The sequence below is a fragment of the Oncorhynchus mykiss genome, chromosome 15 (assembly GCF_057628025.1).
Source record: "Oncorhynchus mykiss isolate SJ-2025 chromosome 15, ASM5762802v1, whole genome shotgun sequence".
Taxonomy (NCBI): Eukaryota; Metazoa; Chordata; class Actinopteri; order Salmoniformes; family Salmonidae; genus Oncorhynchus; species Oncorhynchus mykiss.
The window spans coordinates 39,572,369-39,588,274 of NC_143036.1; the positions used below are offsets into that span (position 1 = coordinate 39,572,369).

The 15,906-nt window shown below is 45.3% G+C and overlaps 2 protein-coding genes across 2 annotated transcripts; one reads left to right on the top strand and one right to left on the bottom strand.

The window, feature by feature from the left end:
- The first annotated feature begins 832 nt into the window (after positions 1 to 832).
- LOC110490841 (uncharacterized) lies at positions 833 to 2,406 on the top strand. The gene is made up of 5 exons (XM_090199092.1): positions 833 to 1,251; positions 1,568 to 1,785; positions 1,874 to 1,930; positions 2,035 to 2,134; positions 2,234 to 2,406. Exons 1-5 carry the CDS (start codon positions 843 to 845, stop codon positions 2,404 to 2,406), a joined length of 957 nt encoding a protein of 318 aa, XP_090055218.1. The 5' UTR covers positions 833 to 842.
- A 3,622-nt stretch (positions 2,407 to 6,028) lies between these two features.
- Positions 6,029 to 10,666, bottom strand: LOC149977457 (uncharacterized). Its single transcript, XM_090200025.1, has 6 exons — positions 10,589 to 10,666; positions 10,269 to 10,387; positions 10,091 to 10,136; positions 9,459 to 9,943; positions 9,144 to 9,350; positions 6,029 to 9,009 (listed from the first exon to the last, which is right to left on the bottom strand). Exons 4-6 carry the CDS (start codon positions 9,586 to 9,588, stop codon positions 8,843 to 8,845), a joined length of 504 nt encoding a protein of 167 aa, XP_090056151.1. The 5' UTR covers positions 9,589 to 9,943; positions 10,091 to 10,136; positions 10,269 to 10,387; positions 10,589 to 10,666; the 3' UTR covers positions 6,029 to 8,842.
- Between the last annotated feature and the right edge of the window lie 5,240 nt (positions 10,667 to 15,906).

A 15,906-nucleotide genomic window follows, 5' to 3' on the forward strand; every position in this document is an offset into this window, starting at 1 on the left:
GTTTTCAGCAAGTTGCAACATTGACATACAGAAAAACCTTTTTTAATTTTCTTCCATAAACAAGCTCTAAATCATGTTTGATGCACTCTGGATGTCCAATTTTTGCTGTGCTGTCGATTTGAGATGAAATGAACACTGTGGGCAGTTTTCAGCAAGTTGCAACATTAAAATACAGAAAAACCTTTTTTTATTTTCTTCCAATAACAAGCTCTAAATAATTTTTGATGCACTCTGGATGTCCAATTTTACCTGTGCTGTCTTTGATATGAAATGAATATTGTGGACAGTTTTCAGCAAGTTGCATCATTGAAATGCAGAAAAATATTTTTTCCAAAAACAAGTTCTAAATAATTTTTGATGCACTCTGGATGTCCAATTTTTACGGTGCTGTCTATATTAGATGAAATGAACATTGTGGACAGTTTTCAGCAAGTTGCAACATTGACATACAGAAAAACCTTTTTTTTTCTCCATAAACAAGCTCTAAATCATGTTTGATGCACTCTGGATGTCCAATTTTTGCTGTGCTATCTATTTGAGATGAAATGAACATTGTGGACATTTTTCAGCAAGTTGCAACATTGACATACAGAATTATTATTTATTTTTTTCAAAAACAAGCTCTAAATAATGTTTGATGCACTCTGGATGTCCAATTTTTGCTGTGCTGTCTATTTGAGATGAAATGAACACTGTGGACAGTTTTCAGCAAGTTGCAACATTGAAATGCAGAACAACTTTTTTTCCATAAACAAGCTCTAAATCATGTTTGATGCACTCTGGATGTCCAATTTTTGCTGTGCTGTCGATTTGAGATGAAATGAACGTTGATTTTTTAGGGAATGACTATATGCTCTATATTATACCTGCAGATCATCACAGCAGCTGATGTTGCTGCACAGAGGAAGGAGATCCTCCGAGCATCAGGCATCATCCCTGAACAAAAGGAGTTGATCCTTCTCATGGCCAGCGTACCTGCGCACAGGGAGGGGATTGTCCCAAAAGCTAGTGTCCCTGCTGAGAGGGAGGGGATCCTCCAAACAGCCAGTGTCCCTGCACAGAGGGAGGGGGTTCTCCCAGCAGCTAGCATCACTGCGCACAGGGAGGAGATCCTCCTCACAGCCAGTGTCCCTGTGAATAATGGAAACAATCATCCACAACCACCTCCCATCATCCCCATGGTGGCACCACTGTGGAAATGGGATGGTGGAGCGTGTACTCCACCTGTGGATTTCCATTCCAAGAGAAGAGGTCACTTAAACGTACCTAATTAGTAAAGAAATTACCATTGTGATAGCGTGATGATGTGACTATTTTATGCAGAAATAGTTTGGCGATTGGTCACATTTGTAAGCCCTCACATAATATGCAGAAAATATGTTGATTTTGCAACCAAAACAATGTGATGGTAGAGTCCTGGAGTAACCTCCCAGTAATCCCTGTGACTGCGTGTAGGTTAAGATTGGGTTGTAACAGAGTATCAGAGCGAGACGTTCCTACCTGTCAGCTAGTTATTTTCTGTGTCGTGACATGAGCAGAGTGGCCTGACTTCTCCCACTTATTACAGATGTCCGACTTAGATATGTTGAGCATCCTGCTATGATGTCCATCACCAAGCCGGAACACTCCGAGGCCAACCCTCAGTGCCAGACTGGCAGCCGGCCGGTGGACGAGCCCGAGACCCCTGCTGTTCACAATAACAGTGGAGGCTGGCTCAGCTGGGTCTTTGGGAGTGGAATAGTTAATAAGAAGGAGGTTCATCTACCTGAGGACAAAGACAGATCTGTAAGGAACTGGTTATTAACACTATATTCTATGTAGAGACAATTGAGTAGATTCAAATCAAAAAAATTGCTAATATCTTCTTCCTCAGATTGTCTGGGATCCAACTCTGCACAGATGGGTTAACAAAACTGAGCCCAAGGCTGAGGTACACACTTAAATTCAATGAAATTAAAAACAGTGAACAACCATTGTATTTCAACTGTGATAATATTACTAACAATTTGGAAAATGTGTTGATGTGTTTTACAGAACAAGTGTGTACAACCACCTCCACGAGTGGGGACATATGGATATCAGGAGATCACTGGCAGTGTCCCCAAAGGAGTGAATCCTTACTCTATGAAAGCAAGTGAATATTGCTTTAGAATACATGTGGTTCAACCAAGACCGTGTCAGCTGATCATAGATGTCCCTGGTGGTCTCCTGCTAACACCTTTCCCACTACCAGCAGGTCTATGGGGCAGCAGATACCCTACAATGCATTACAATGATGGGACCAACTCAAAGCCTCAAAGCCGTGGGCCTGGACTGCTTCCTAGACAGCTCTCTGGCTTGCTCCCTCCTTCACACTTTGACCTCATGGCACCAATGGTTGTGCCACCTGACATTCTACCCTACTGAGGTATGACTCTGGAAAATCCTTCCAAATTGTATCCATTCATCATTAACTGAGATTTTACTTTAACATAGCAAATGGCTGGAGTAGCAAGGATGTTATCTAATTTTTATTTTTGTCCAACAGGCCATTTGCCCAGATTGGATTTGCAATACATTGATTTTTTCAGCATTAGAAACTTCAGCATTAAAAATGTATTAAAAGATGATCTTTTAATTAATCTCTCCTTTGTTCATGTTCACATTAATTTGATGTGTTCTATCATCGTTACAGACAAGTCTATACACTGCTCAAAAAAATAAAGGGAACACTAAAATAACACATCCTAGATCTGAATGAATGAAATATTCTTATTAAATACTATTTTCTTTACATACAGTGCCTTGCAAAAGTATTCGGCCCCCTTGAACTTTGCGACTTTTTGCCACATTTCAGGCTTCAAACATAAAGATATAAAACTGTATTTTTTTGTGAAGAATCAACAACAAGTGGGACACAATCATGAAGTGGAACGACATTTATTGGATATTTCAAACTTTCTTAACAAATCAAAAACTGAAAAATTGGGCGTGCAAAATTATTCAGCCCCTTTACTTTCAGTGCAGCAAACTCTCTCCAGAAGTTCAGTGAGGATCTCTGAATGATCCAATGTTGACCTAAATGACTAATGATGATAAATACAATCCACCTGTGTGTAATCAAGTCTCCGTATAAATGCACCTGCACTGTGATAGTCTCAGAGGTCCGTTAAAAGCACAGAGAGCATCATGAAGAACAAGGAACACACCATGCAGGTCCGAGATACTGTTGTGAAGAAGTTTAAAGCCGGATTTGGATACAAAAATATTTCCCGAGCTTTAAACATCCCAAGGAGCACTGTGCAAGCGATAATATTGAAATGGAAGGAGTATCAGACCACTGCAAATCTACCAAGACCTGGCCGTCCCTCTAAACTTTCAGCTCATACAAGGAGAAGACTGATCAGAGATGCAGCCAAGAGGCCCATGATCACTCTGGATGAACTGCAGAGATCTACAGCTGAGGTGGGAGACTCTGTCCATAGGACAACAATCAGTCGTATATTGCACAAATCTGGCCTTTATGGAAGAGTGGCAAGAAGAAAGCCATTTCTTATAGATATCCATAAAAAGTGTTGTTTAAAGTTTGCCACAAGCCACCTGGGAGACACACCAAACATGTGGAAGAAGGTGCTCTGGTCAGATGAAACCAAAATTGAACTTTTCGACAACAATGCAAAACGTTATGTTTGGCGTAAAAGCAACACAGCTCATCACTCCATCCCCACTGTCAAACATGGTGGTGGCAGCATCATGGTTTGGGCCTGCTTTTCTTCAGCAGGGACAGGGAAGATGGTTAAAATTGATGGGAAGATGGATGGAGCCAAATACAGGACCATTCTGGAAGAAAACCTGATGGAGTCTGCAAAAGACCTGAGACTGGGACGGAGATTTGTCTTCCAACAAGACAATGATCCAAAACTTAAAGCAAAATCTACAATGGAATGGTTCAAAAATAAACATATCCAGGTGTTAGAATGGCCAAGTCAAAGTCCAGACCTGAATCCAATCGAGAATCTGTGGAAAGAACTGAAAACTGCTGTTCTCAAATGCTCTCCATCCAACCTCACTGAGCTCGAGCTGTTTTGCAAGGAGGAATGGGAAAAAATGTCAGTCTCTCGATGTGCAAAACTGATAGAGACATACCCCAAGCGACTTACAGCTGTAATCGCAGCAAAAGGTAGCGCTACAAAGTATTAACTTAAGGGGGCTGAATAATTTTGCACGGCCAATTTTTCAGTTTTTGATTTGTTAAAAAAGTTTGAAATATCCAATAAATGTCGTTCCACTTCATGATTGTGTCCCACTTGTTGTTGATTCGTCACAAAAATACAGTTTTATATCTTTATGTTTAAAGCCTGAAATGTGGCAAAAGGTCGCAAAGTTCAAGGGGGCCGAATACTTTCGCAAGGCACTGTAGTTGAATGTGCTGACAACAAAACCACACCAAAATGATCAATGGAAATCAAATGTATCAACCCATGGAGGTCTGGATTTGGAGTCCCACTCAAAATTAAAGTGGAAAACCCCACTACAGGCTGATCCAACTTTGATGTAATGTCCTTAAAACAAGTAAAAATAAGGCTCAGTAGTGTGTGTGGCCTCCACGTGCCTGTAGGACCTCCCTACAACGCCCGGGCATGCTCCTGATGAGGTGGCGGATGGTCTCCTGAGGGATCTCCTCCCAGACCTGGACTAAAGCATCCGCCAACTCCTGGACAGTCTGTGGTGCAACGTGGCGTTGGTGGATGGAGCGAGACATGATGTCCCAGATGTGCTCAATTGGATTCAGGTCTGGGGAACGGGTGGGCCAGTCCATAGCATCAATGCCTTCCTCTTGCAGGAACTGCTGACACACTCCAGCCACATGAGGTCTTGCATTAGGAGGAACCCAGTGCCAACCACACCAGCATATGGTCTCACAGGGGGTCTGAGGATCTCATCTCGGTACCTAATGGCAGTCAGGCTACCTCTGGCGAGCACATGGAGGGCTGTGCGGCCCCCCAAAGAAATGCCACCCCACACCATGACTGACCCACAGCCAAACCGGTCATGCTGGAGGATGTTGCAGGCAGCAGAACGTTCTCCACGGCGTCTCCAGACTGTCACATCTGTCACATGTGCTCAGTGTGAACCTGCTTTCATCTGTGAAGAGCACAGGGCGCCAGTGGTGAATTTGCCAATCTTGGTGTTCTCTGGCAAATGCCAAACGTCCTGCACGGTGTTGGGCTGTTAGCACAACCCCCACCTGTGGACGTCATACCACCCTCATGGAGTTTGTTTCTGACCGTTTGAGCAGACACATGCACATTTGTGACCTGCTGGAGGTCATTTTGCAGGGCTCAGGCAGTGCTCCTCCTGCTCCTCCTTGCACAAAGGCGGAGGTAGCGGTCCTGCTGCTGGGTTGTTGCCCTCCTACAGCCTCCTCCATGTCTCCTGATGTACTGGCCTGTCTCCTGGTAGCGCCTCCATGCTCTGGACACAACGCTGACAGACACAGCAAACCTTTTGCCACATCTCGCAGTGATGTGCCATCCTGGATGAGCTGCACTACCTGAGCCACTTGTGTGGGTTGTAGACTCCGTCTCATGCTACCACTAGAGTGAAAGCACCGCCAGTATTCAAAAGTGACCAAAACATCAGCCAGGAAGCATAGGAACTGAAAAGTGGTCTGTGGTCCCCACCTGCAGAACCACTCCTTTATTGTGGGTGTCTTGCTAAATGCCTATAATTTGCACCTGTTGTCTATTCCATTTGCACAGCAGCATGTGAAATTTATTGTCAATCAGTGTTGCTTCCTAAGTGGACAGTTTGATTTCACAGAAGTGTGATTGACTTGGAGTTACATTGTGTTGTTTAAGTGTTCCCTTTATTTATTTATTTTATTTTTTACACATATATTTTATTTTAGACTTTACAAAAACATATTTTTGTGCGTTTTGGATTTCCAACATTTACTTACTGTACAGACAAGTGTATTTTATACATATATTTTTTTAACAATTAAAAAAAAGTTTTTCATAGACAGAACAAACTATATTTAGATGCATTTTGATTTCCTAAATGTCAATATTTTTATTTTCTGTGTCACGTGTTTATGCCCATTTATGTACATCCTGTATATGTTACCCTTCCAATGAGCTTATCATGTAAACTACAACGCGAAAAGTATGGTTTACTTCACTTTAAATCATGTTAGCACAGGTAACAGCCGTTTACAGTCTTTCTTTAGTTTTTCATTCTTACTCTTCCCAATTCACTTCAACTATATTTCTTTATTTCCCATGGGCTTCACCAGAGTACCCCCTAGTGGCTGGAATGCAACTGTATTAAGCCCCTTACATATACACCCCCCTGTAAAACGAAATGTTGTCCCAGTTGCAGCCTAGTATCCACACTGATATGTCATTTATAGTTTTAAAAAACCCAGCGTTTATAATTTGAGATTCCTGGCTACTGTAGTGTTGTGGTTTCTTGCTGGTAACCTGCTGTTCCTGGCTGTGGTCAGCCATTTTGGGGCAAAGCTGCACCGGCCCAGGCTCACTGCTATGGGCTGTTTCCTCATGGCTGTAGGATCCTTCCTCACAGGCCTGCCACACTTCAACAACTGAAATACTGGTAAAACTTGTACTTGTAGAGGTACTCCAATGCGGAGGATAGTTTCACTTTAGAAATAAAAAAATGTATCCAGTTGTTGATTTATCAGTTAACTTAGAACTAAAGTATTGCATAATTGGTCAGCTGCTTGATTATGTTTTGGGGCCATACATGTTAAGAGAAGGGATTAATTAAGAGATGCTATAACTTTGACGTGGTAAGGTTGGACCCAGGTGCAGTGAAGAGACCAGATGATGAAGCAGTGGTTCCAACCAGTGTCTCCATCCCTCAAGGGCCCACTTAACTGCCAAGAGCTCCCGGTTGCCTACATCGTAGTTGCATTCCGCTGGCGAGAACCGTTTGCAGAGAAAGGCGCATGGGTGCAGTTCCTTGTCCTCCTCCTTCCACTGCGAAAGTACTGCACCAGCTCCGGTGTCCGAGGCATCCACCTCTACCACAAAGGGGCGAGTAGAATCAGGATGAACGAGGATGGGTCCGGAAGTGAAACGTCCCTTGAGCTCTATGAATGCCCTGTCAGTCTCGGGATTCCTGCAAAAACCTGCTTGAGTGAGGTGGGACAGGGCCGTATGTGTTCCGGGAAGGGTTTTTGGAGAAGATCAGGATGTCGTCCAGGTAAACAAAGACGAACCGATCCAACAAATCCCTAAGAGTGTCATTGATCAATGCAAGTTAAGTTATTTTCAACCATTAACTGGGGCCTTGTTGAGGCCTTATCTAAGTTAGTAATTGCTGATTTACAATAAAGTATTATTTTGATGTATGGAAAATATATGATATGCAATTCCTATGTAGAGTAGGTTCTCTCTGGTAGTTGTTCAATATGACTTCAACTTTTACAGGGCACTCTTGTAAATGTTTAATCTCAGTGTGTCTCTTAAACCCTGTTTAAATAAAAGTTGAATAAAATAAAAAAAACATCAACACAAACACAAGATATGGGGTACACATGGTGTCACATCATTACATACTCGACCCTACTGCACCTGCATTCCAGCACCATTCCAGCATCTGGAATTGACTCAACATGTTTGAGGTGGGGGATCAATACATGTGGGGGAAGAGGTGTCTGTCGAATGTATGATTCTGATATGTACAGGTAAGTTCATTGTGTGTTCATCCATGTTTGTGTCCGTACTCTGAGGTGCGTTTGAATATGAATGAGCAGCAGTGTTGTGATGTGTCCTATCCCGTCCTTGCAGAGGGATCTTCCTTGGCCTCATCACATGTCTCAGTGGCTCCTCCTTAGGAGGGAGGGGACACCACCACGGGACAGCCCCCACACTCATCGCTAGAGATCGAACTTCAGACTCCCTCCAAAACCACTGAACCCCTCAACACACCGAAAGAGATTACGGTGCACACCTTTAGAGGGAGCCGGAACAGGATAACTCTCTCCAAACTCACAAAGACACAGAGGAGGAGGAACTATCCAACACCCAGGGAGAGAGAACGAGTGACCTCAGTCGAACACAGTCAGAAAGAGGAGGTGGAAGAGACATTAGATAGAGGAGGAGGTTACCCCAGAGGCCATTCCTCCTGTTCATGTGAGCAAGAAAGAGCAGAAGGCTTCTGATCAGCCGAATGGCAGGCAGAGGGAGAGGTCATAGTGATTCACACCCACAGAGAGAAAGACAACCCACAACCTCTTTGTTTGAGATGAACCACACAGAGGTAAAGGCAGAGGGCCTTCAGGGCTAGCCAGTCAGCCTGCCTGCTCTGATCCTCAAGTCAATTGTATTTAAATTCATGTTCATTAAAGATTTTTATTCAAGAATTGAAATGTCCCATTTACTTAATGATCATTTTTCACTGTCTTCAACCCTCAAGAACCAGGGTGAGTGTGGGTCACCCTTTTACTGGGTAAACACAACTTGCATATCGTCAAAGACTAGGCCGAAACGTTAATCTTTTAACCTTGCCTGAATAAAACAATGCATTTTTATAGTGAGCAAGAGTTGGGCTTTTTCCTTTTCTATGATGATTCAAATTTTTGGTTGCACCTCAACTCAACGTTGGTTGAGCGCCCTCTGTTTTTTTAAATATACAAAGTAAATTATTGAAAGTATTAAAATAGGGATGTTTCCCACTTATTTACACAACCTACTCCACACTTGCAAAGTGAAAGTTTATAGAAAAGTTCTGAAATTAAGTAGTAAACAGAAGAAAAGCAGAATTGAGTCCAATTATAATGCGAATAATTTAATGGTCTATGGTTCAATCCCATTTCTGAAGGTCTGATGAATAATTAATATTGTTCCTCCTCTTCCTTGTGGCAGGCGCAGCAGCACACTGCCCTCCAAAGCCTGCAAAATAATCGCTGGACTGCCCCTTTCCTAGCTCTGCATGGAACATCCAGTATCACGTCCTTGATGACGTGTGGGGTGACATCCGGGATGACCACAGCAACATCCTCTGGAAAGGGAAAAAATAGGACCAGAATGTAAACAAATGCAAACCGTAGCTTCTAAACACTGGCCAGTTGAAAGGTTCTACTAAGATGTCATGACAAACGGCACCTGTCAGAGTGCTCTCTAAGTTTTTCTCACCTGCTTGGATGTCAGCTGGCAGAGTGGCGGAGACGGCCATCGTGAGAGTCCTTTCTTCAGGTGTGACGTCCACAACCTCCAAGAGGGAAGAGATGGGCTCTGCCTCTGTGTTAGGGGTGATGTCTTGAACCTCCAGGTGGGAAGAAGCCGGGTCTGCCTCTGTGTTAGGGGTGATGTCCACAACCTCCAGGTGGGAAGAAGCCGGGTCTGTGTTATGGGTGACAACAACAATCCTGATGAGCTCTACAACTACAAGGAACCAAGATGTCATCAGAACAGGCATCTGTCAGAGTGCTCTCTATCAGTGCTACTCACCTGCTTGGATGGCAGCTGGTAGTGTGGTGGAAGCGGCCACCGTGAGGACAGGGGGGACTGGTAGGGTGGCTGCAGGGGGCTGGAAGCAGCTCTGCACCTTGTCCGCCACAAAGGCACAAACAGAGCTCATATAAAAAGGGCTCTGCAGGTCATCGGTGGAGAAGGACTGACTGATTCTCCCGAGGATCGACTGCACAGAGTCAAAAGCAGCAGCCCGGGAGAAAGGGATGTGAGGGGAGGGGTCCTATAACATGCAGGATAGCTTCTCCACTACGGCCGCCACCATGCCCACGGCCATCCCGCTTATTAGGATTGGGTGCTCTGAATGGCCTTCCTCTGGCTGAAGCCACAGGGCCAGGAGGAGCCTGGGCACCACCTCCACAACCACCTGAGATGGGCTGAGCAGGTTGCTATGGGGCTCATTGGACTGCTCGCCCAGAATGCTCCTCACAGCTCTTTCCACGATGCTGTGGACCTTAGGATCGCTGAAATCAACAAAAAGGAGAAGACAAAGCTAAACGATGTGCAATGTGCTCACAGAGAACACTGTCTTCTGCTGTGCTAACTCGTTGTTGAAAGGCTAGTAAAGAGCTCACTAACTTGTAGTATGTCTCTAACTCTCATTCTCTTACCAGCCGAGCGAGGTTGTTTCCTTCCTCCAGGGTTTACTTCCACACCCTTCAAATAAAACACAGAGTAATTCAACTTTCCTGGCTTCTGATTTTGCTGTTGTTTATTTTAACCACACCTCCTGGAGTGCCGCTGGTGGCAGGGAATGGCAGTGAAGGTGAGTGCTGACGTGGTACTCACCTCTCCCTAAAGGATTTTTTGCCCTGAGACGCCAGCCAGTTGCTCATGTGCTCCGTTGTGACATGGGGCGGGACCTTGCCTTGACTCTGGAGCAGCAGATAGTGGACCATGAGCTTCTTCTGCAAGATGAGGTAAGGTGTGAGACCGTGCCACGAAATACCATATCATGTGCTTTCAGAAGGGCCTCACGCAACATTTCACAACTGCTCATGCCTCACAATTTGCAAGTGATATTAAGAACTCTTATGATCACCTTCTCTAAAATGTCTTGAAATACAACTCTCTTTCTGTTGTTTATGTTTTTGTGGGATGAATCTTACCTGTTTATTGCAATATGTTTCCTCCCAGCAGGCCTGCAGAGTCTTAAAATGAAGGCTGCTTCTACAGAATTCCTTTGAAGATGATGAAAATAATGATGCTTTGTTATGCACATTATGCACCGGCATTTACAGTATGCTAAAATTCATTTCTCCTAAGATTACCTTTGTGGGACCATAAGTGAACTCCGGAATGCACCAGACCCTATCCATGGTAAGATGGGGAAGAAATGCAGCGCTATAGATATACAGGATGCTCTAGAGATAACAGGAATTACTTAAAGTCGCGAATGATCAATGACTGTGGAGTCGTCCAATATGCTGCACTTAGAATTGAGTTGTAGGCGATGTTTGGCGCAAAATAGAATGTTTACATTCTATTGCCATGGAGAAATGGAATGTGTAGAACCTGTATAAATGGGTATGCTTCTATGTCTTTTATTCGTGAAAGATTAAACTCTTTAATATGTCATAATGTGTTTTTGAGGACGTGGGAGCCCGTCCCGATTCATAACGCAATTATCCAGGTGCATGTTGGTTAGACCTACTAATCCAACCTTGGTTTACAAGTTAAATACATTGTTTATATATGCCTATACAAATCTATCGACCACATCCATTTAAAGCAATTATTGTCAATTGAAAATGTGGTTGTTGTGTTCTCCTGTTGTGCGCCTTGAATGTCAGTCCCTTTAACCCTCCCGTTGTCCTCCTATTATGCCTACCACACAGTGTCCCCCCGGGTCACCCTGTCCCGTCTTGGCTAAAGGCCCAGTGGGCACAAGTGTGACAGTATGCGTGTGAACAGCCTTTGCAGATGTATTTCTTACACCTGCAGCACGCGGTGTGGGTCTTGGCGTCCTTCTTGGGTGGGCAGAGCTGACACCTCTTCCTCTTACTCGCCACCGGCGGTGCGGCTGGAGCGGCGGCGGCCGGGCCAGCGGCTTGCTCCCGGGCTGGCGGACGAGCCTCGGCGGTGGCACTCTGTAGGACTTTGACAAGTGCGGACGTGGCTTGGCTGCGGGGGAGACGCTGCCTTCTTTGTATCAAGGGCTTCACGAGGGCCTTTCCGAGCTGCTCCAGGAACACCCTCCTCTTGTTCCGCTTCCCAGGCATCCAGTCGGGCTTGATCTCTCGCCATATGACAAAGGCGTTGTAGGAGGACACGTCGAGGATGTAGGAGGACACGTCGATCGCTAACGTCGGGCTCCGCGTGCAGCGTGCTCAGAAGTAGCACGTTCTTATTTCTCTTTGCCAGGTAGGACACTAGAGTGGCGGTGGGCGTGAAGGCGAACCTGGAGGACAGGACCTGTCTGCCCTTTGACTCGAGCAGCGCGGGCGGGAGCTCGGCCTTGTTCTTTCTCACCGTGCCCACCATGGTGAGGTTCCTCTCGAGGAGCCGCTGGCCCAGTTCGTAGGAGGTGAAGAAATTGTCCCGCGGGTCAGAGTGACCCGGGGCAGGGTTACGAGTTGATCCCCCGTATCTGTGTGGGTCAGAGTGACCCCGGGCAGCGTTACGAGTTGATCCCCCGTGTCTGTGTGGGTCAGAGTGACCCTGGCAGCGTTAGCAAGGTGTATGTTGTAACCCTCCTACCCCTGTCTGGGCTGGGTCATAGTGACCCCGGGCAGCGTTACGAGTTGATTCCCCGTGTCTGTGTGGGTCAGAGTGACCCTGGCAGCGTTAGCAAGGTGTATGTTGTAACCCTCCTACCACTGTCTGGTCTGGGTCAGAGTGACCCTGGCCCTGTGTTACGAGTTGTTCCCCTGTGTCTGGGCCGGGTCAGAGTGACCCTGGCACCACTTGTCCACAAGAACTCAGTGCAAGACCTCGTTGCAATCACACGGGGAGGCCAGCCAAGCGTACCGGATGGGCCGAAGGGTCCGAAGGAGCAGGCAGGGCCGACCACGCGCCTCGTTCGTTCGCTTGCCTCGTCCCATTCACGTGGCCACTGTAAGCCCGCCGTAGAGAGGCTACTAATATTGTCAGGAAGAAGAAGAAGAAGAAGAAGGAAGAAGAAGAAGAAGAAGACGAGGACAACGACGAGGAGGAATACGACCCCGCCGAGCGTGAGCCCTCCGCCTACGACGCCTTGCAGTCCTTGTTTCAGCACGGCTCAGGTCCTGGAACAGATATCCTCCAGTGTCGACCAAGAAGACGAAGAAGACTACTGCGAATCCGAAGAGGAGGACGTTTCAGAAGATGAAGACGGTGAGGAATACAACCCCGAGCGTGATGCGGACGACTACGACGACGACTCGGCCTCGCGGTCGTGCTCCTCTTCGGAGGAAGAGCGAGAGGGAGAGCGAGAGGGAGACACGGCCGCTGCCCGAGAGCGAGACACAGCCAGAGAGCCAGAGCGAGAAAGAGAGGACGCGGCGGCAGCCGCCCGAGCCCAAAGGGAGACGTTGCTGTCAAAGAACGGCAAAATCAAATGGTCCTCCGTGGCCTATCGCGGCCCGGACTGGCCCTGCGCCATCCGCCGCCCCGGCTCCGTCGTGACGCCGGGCCCCACGGCCTACGCCGCGTCGCGAGTGCTCGACATCGAGTCCACCTTCCGGCTGTTTGTCACACCGGCGATAGAAAGGATCATTGTGGACATGACAAATCTGCAGGGGATGAGAAAATACGGCGACGGCTGGCTACCCATGGACTCCACCGACCTGCGCGCCTACGTAGGGCTGCTGATCCTAGCCGGCCCTCGTGAAGCCCTTGATACAAAGAAGGCAGCGTCTCCCCCGCACCCAAGCCACGTCCGCACTTGTCGAAGTCCTACAGAGTGCCACCGCCGAGGCTTGTCCGCCAGCCCGGGAGCAAGCCGCTGGCCCGGCCGCCGCCGCTCCAGCCACCCCGCCGGTGGCGAGTAAGAGGAAGAGGTGTCAGCTCTGCCCACCCAAGAAGGACGCCAAGACCCACACCGCGTGCTGCAGGTGTAAGAAATACATCTGCAAAGGCTGTTCACACGCATACTGTCACACTTGTGCCCACTGGGCCTTTAGCCAAGACGGGACAGGGTGACCCGGGGGGACACTGTGTGGTAGGCATAATAGGAGGACAACGGGAGGGTTAAGGGATATGCTTTCTGAAGGCACTGTATATCTGCAAGAAAGTGATTAATGAGCGACTATTTGAAAGGGGGTCATATAAACATTGCCTTATTTAAAAAGTATAAAAAATAGCAATCATGCTATAATCGGCATAGTTTCTCAGACCAAATCTTCATTCTGGTTTAAACAAAGCAATCTGATCATACTCCAGTAAAATACACGCTACAAGGAATGTAAAAAAAACTGGCTTCTTCAAAGCACATATACATTGTCCAATCAACATCCACACATTGATTTCCTTCTTCGGGTCTTTATTCAAACACAAACACACTTGGAATAAAATGCTCTTTCAGTGTCTTGTTGCAGGTTGTGCAATGTTCAAAAGTGTGTGAGAGATTAGCATTAATGTGTGTGTTTGTGTGTGGGGTCAAGTTTGGAAGGTCGTACATATGCAAATAGCCGAGATTGTGTATTTCAGGACTATGGACAGCAGCGATATTGGCAAAGCGATATCTGTCATCCAGCACCACATGACAGTAGACAGCGGCCATCTCATGTGAAGTTGGCACTGGGGAAATCCCATGTAATGAAAAACGAGGCCAAGGAGGAAAAAAGACTGAACTCTATGCTAAACTGTTCTGCCACATTCATTTAAAATGTTACATCTTTCAATTTGTAAATAATAGAGACTACATCTGCAAATAATTGAAACTGACTACTCAAACTACACTGTACAGCTTTAGTGTGTCTGTGCATTATTTTATTTAACTAGGAAGGGCTCATTGAGATTTAAAATATTTTTTTCAAGAGCGTCCTGGCCAAGATAGGCAGCAACCAAGTCATTACAAAAATTACAGACAAACAATATGAAAAACTACAAGTAATCTAGTAAAAATAATAGAATTCACAAGAGTATAACAAAATCAAAAACAGCAAATTAAAAACATTGACAGGTCGGGGAATCAGTCTCAAGATCATTCATCAATGATTTAAAAATACCAATCGGGATAAGTTCTTACAGTTTAAATGTATTTTGTAAGGCGTTCCAAGACGATGACACAGAGGACATAAAAGCCATTTTACCAAATTCCGTTTGGACATTTGGAACAGTTAGCAGGATAAAGTCCAGCGAACGAAGAGAGTACCCACCACATTTCTGAACAATAAAAATGCCCAAATAAAAAGGTAGTAAATCCAAAATGGCTATGTAAATAAAAGTATACCAGTGATTGAGCCTACGAGTGACTAGAGAAGGCCAGCCAACCCTGTTATACAAAGTGCAGTGGTGGGTAAGGGTTTTGCAGTTTAAAATAAATCTCACAGTGCCATGGTAAAGGGTGTCAATTGATCTCAAACACTGAGGGGAAGCATTCATATATAAAATATCCCCATAGTCTAGTAGAGGCATAAATGTAGCTGATTACTAGCCTCCTTCTGGCTTCAACAGAAAAACAGGCCTTATTCCTAAAATAAAATCCCAATTTCAGCTTCAATTTTTTTGTAAGTTGTTGAATATTCTCAATTTAAAAGAGAGGCCATCATCAATTAAAATTCCAAGTTATTTGTATGAGGTTACAACCTCAATCTCCTTGCCCTGACAGGTAGTAATAGTTGAAAGGTTCAGAGGCCTATTTCTTGCTTTAGAAAACACCATTAGTTTAGTCAGTATTGAGGATAAGCTTCAATTGACACAAGGTATGTTGAACAGTATAAAAAGCAGTTTGCAAGTTCTGGGAAGCTTTTGTAAGAGATGAGGCACAACAGTAAATAACAGTATCATCAGCATAAAAATGAAGTTGTGCATTTTGGAAATTTTTGTCTAAATCATTTATATAAATAGAGAATAAGAGAGGACCAGGAAAAGAGCCTTGGGGCACACCATTAAAGACAGACAATTTAACAGACATAAGCCCATCAAATTGAGAGCACTGAGTTCTATCAGACAGATAGTTAGCAAACCATGCAACTGCATGCTCTGAAAGACCTACACTCGACAATCTCTGCCTTAGTATAGCATGATTAACTGTATCAAAAGCCTTAGAGAGAACAATAAAAAGTGAGACAGACACAGTGCTGTTTTTTGTCAAGGGCTTCAGTGGTATAATTTACAACCTTCATGGCTGCTGTAATTGTGCTATGCTTCTTCCTGAAGCCCGATTGGTACATTAATACAATAGAGTTAGTAAATAAAAACTAATTTAGCTGTTCACTCACAAGGGTTTCAAGTATTTTCACCAGGGGTGACAGCTTTGAGATTGGCCTATAATTATTTAAAA

Excerpts from the sequence above, each read along its gene's own strand:
- LOC110490841 (XM_090199092.1), top strand. The coding sequence starts at position 843 with ATGACTATATGCTCTATATTATACCTGCAGATCATCACAGCAGCTGAT. Across the intron at positions 1,931-2,034 it reads AAACTGAGCCCAAGGCTGAG|AACAAGTGTGTACAACCACC; the intron begins GTACACACTTAA and ends TGTGTTTTACAG. Across the intron at positions 2,135-2,233 it reads TCCTTACTCTATGAAAGCAA|CAGGTCTATGGGGCAGCAGA; the intron begins GTGAATATTGCT and ends TCCCACTACCAG.
- LOC149977457 (XM_090200025.1), bottom strand. The coding sequence starts at position 9,588 with ATGAGCTCTGTTTGTGCCTTTGTGGCGGACAAGGTGCAGAGCTGCTTC. Across the intron at positions 9,351-9,458 it reads ACCAGCTGCCATCCAAGCAG|ACCCGGCTTCTTCCCACCTG; the intron begins GTGAGTAGCACT and ends CCCATAACACAG. Across the intron at positions 9,010-9,143 it reads GCCAGCTGACATCCAAGCAG|AGGATGTTGCTGTGGTCATC; the intron begins GTGAGAAAAACT and ends TTCCCTTTCCAG.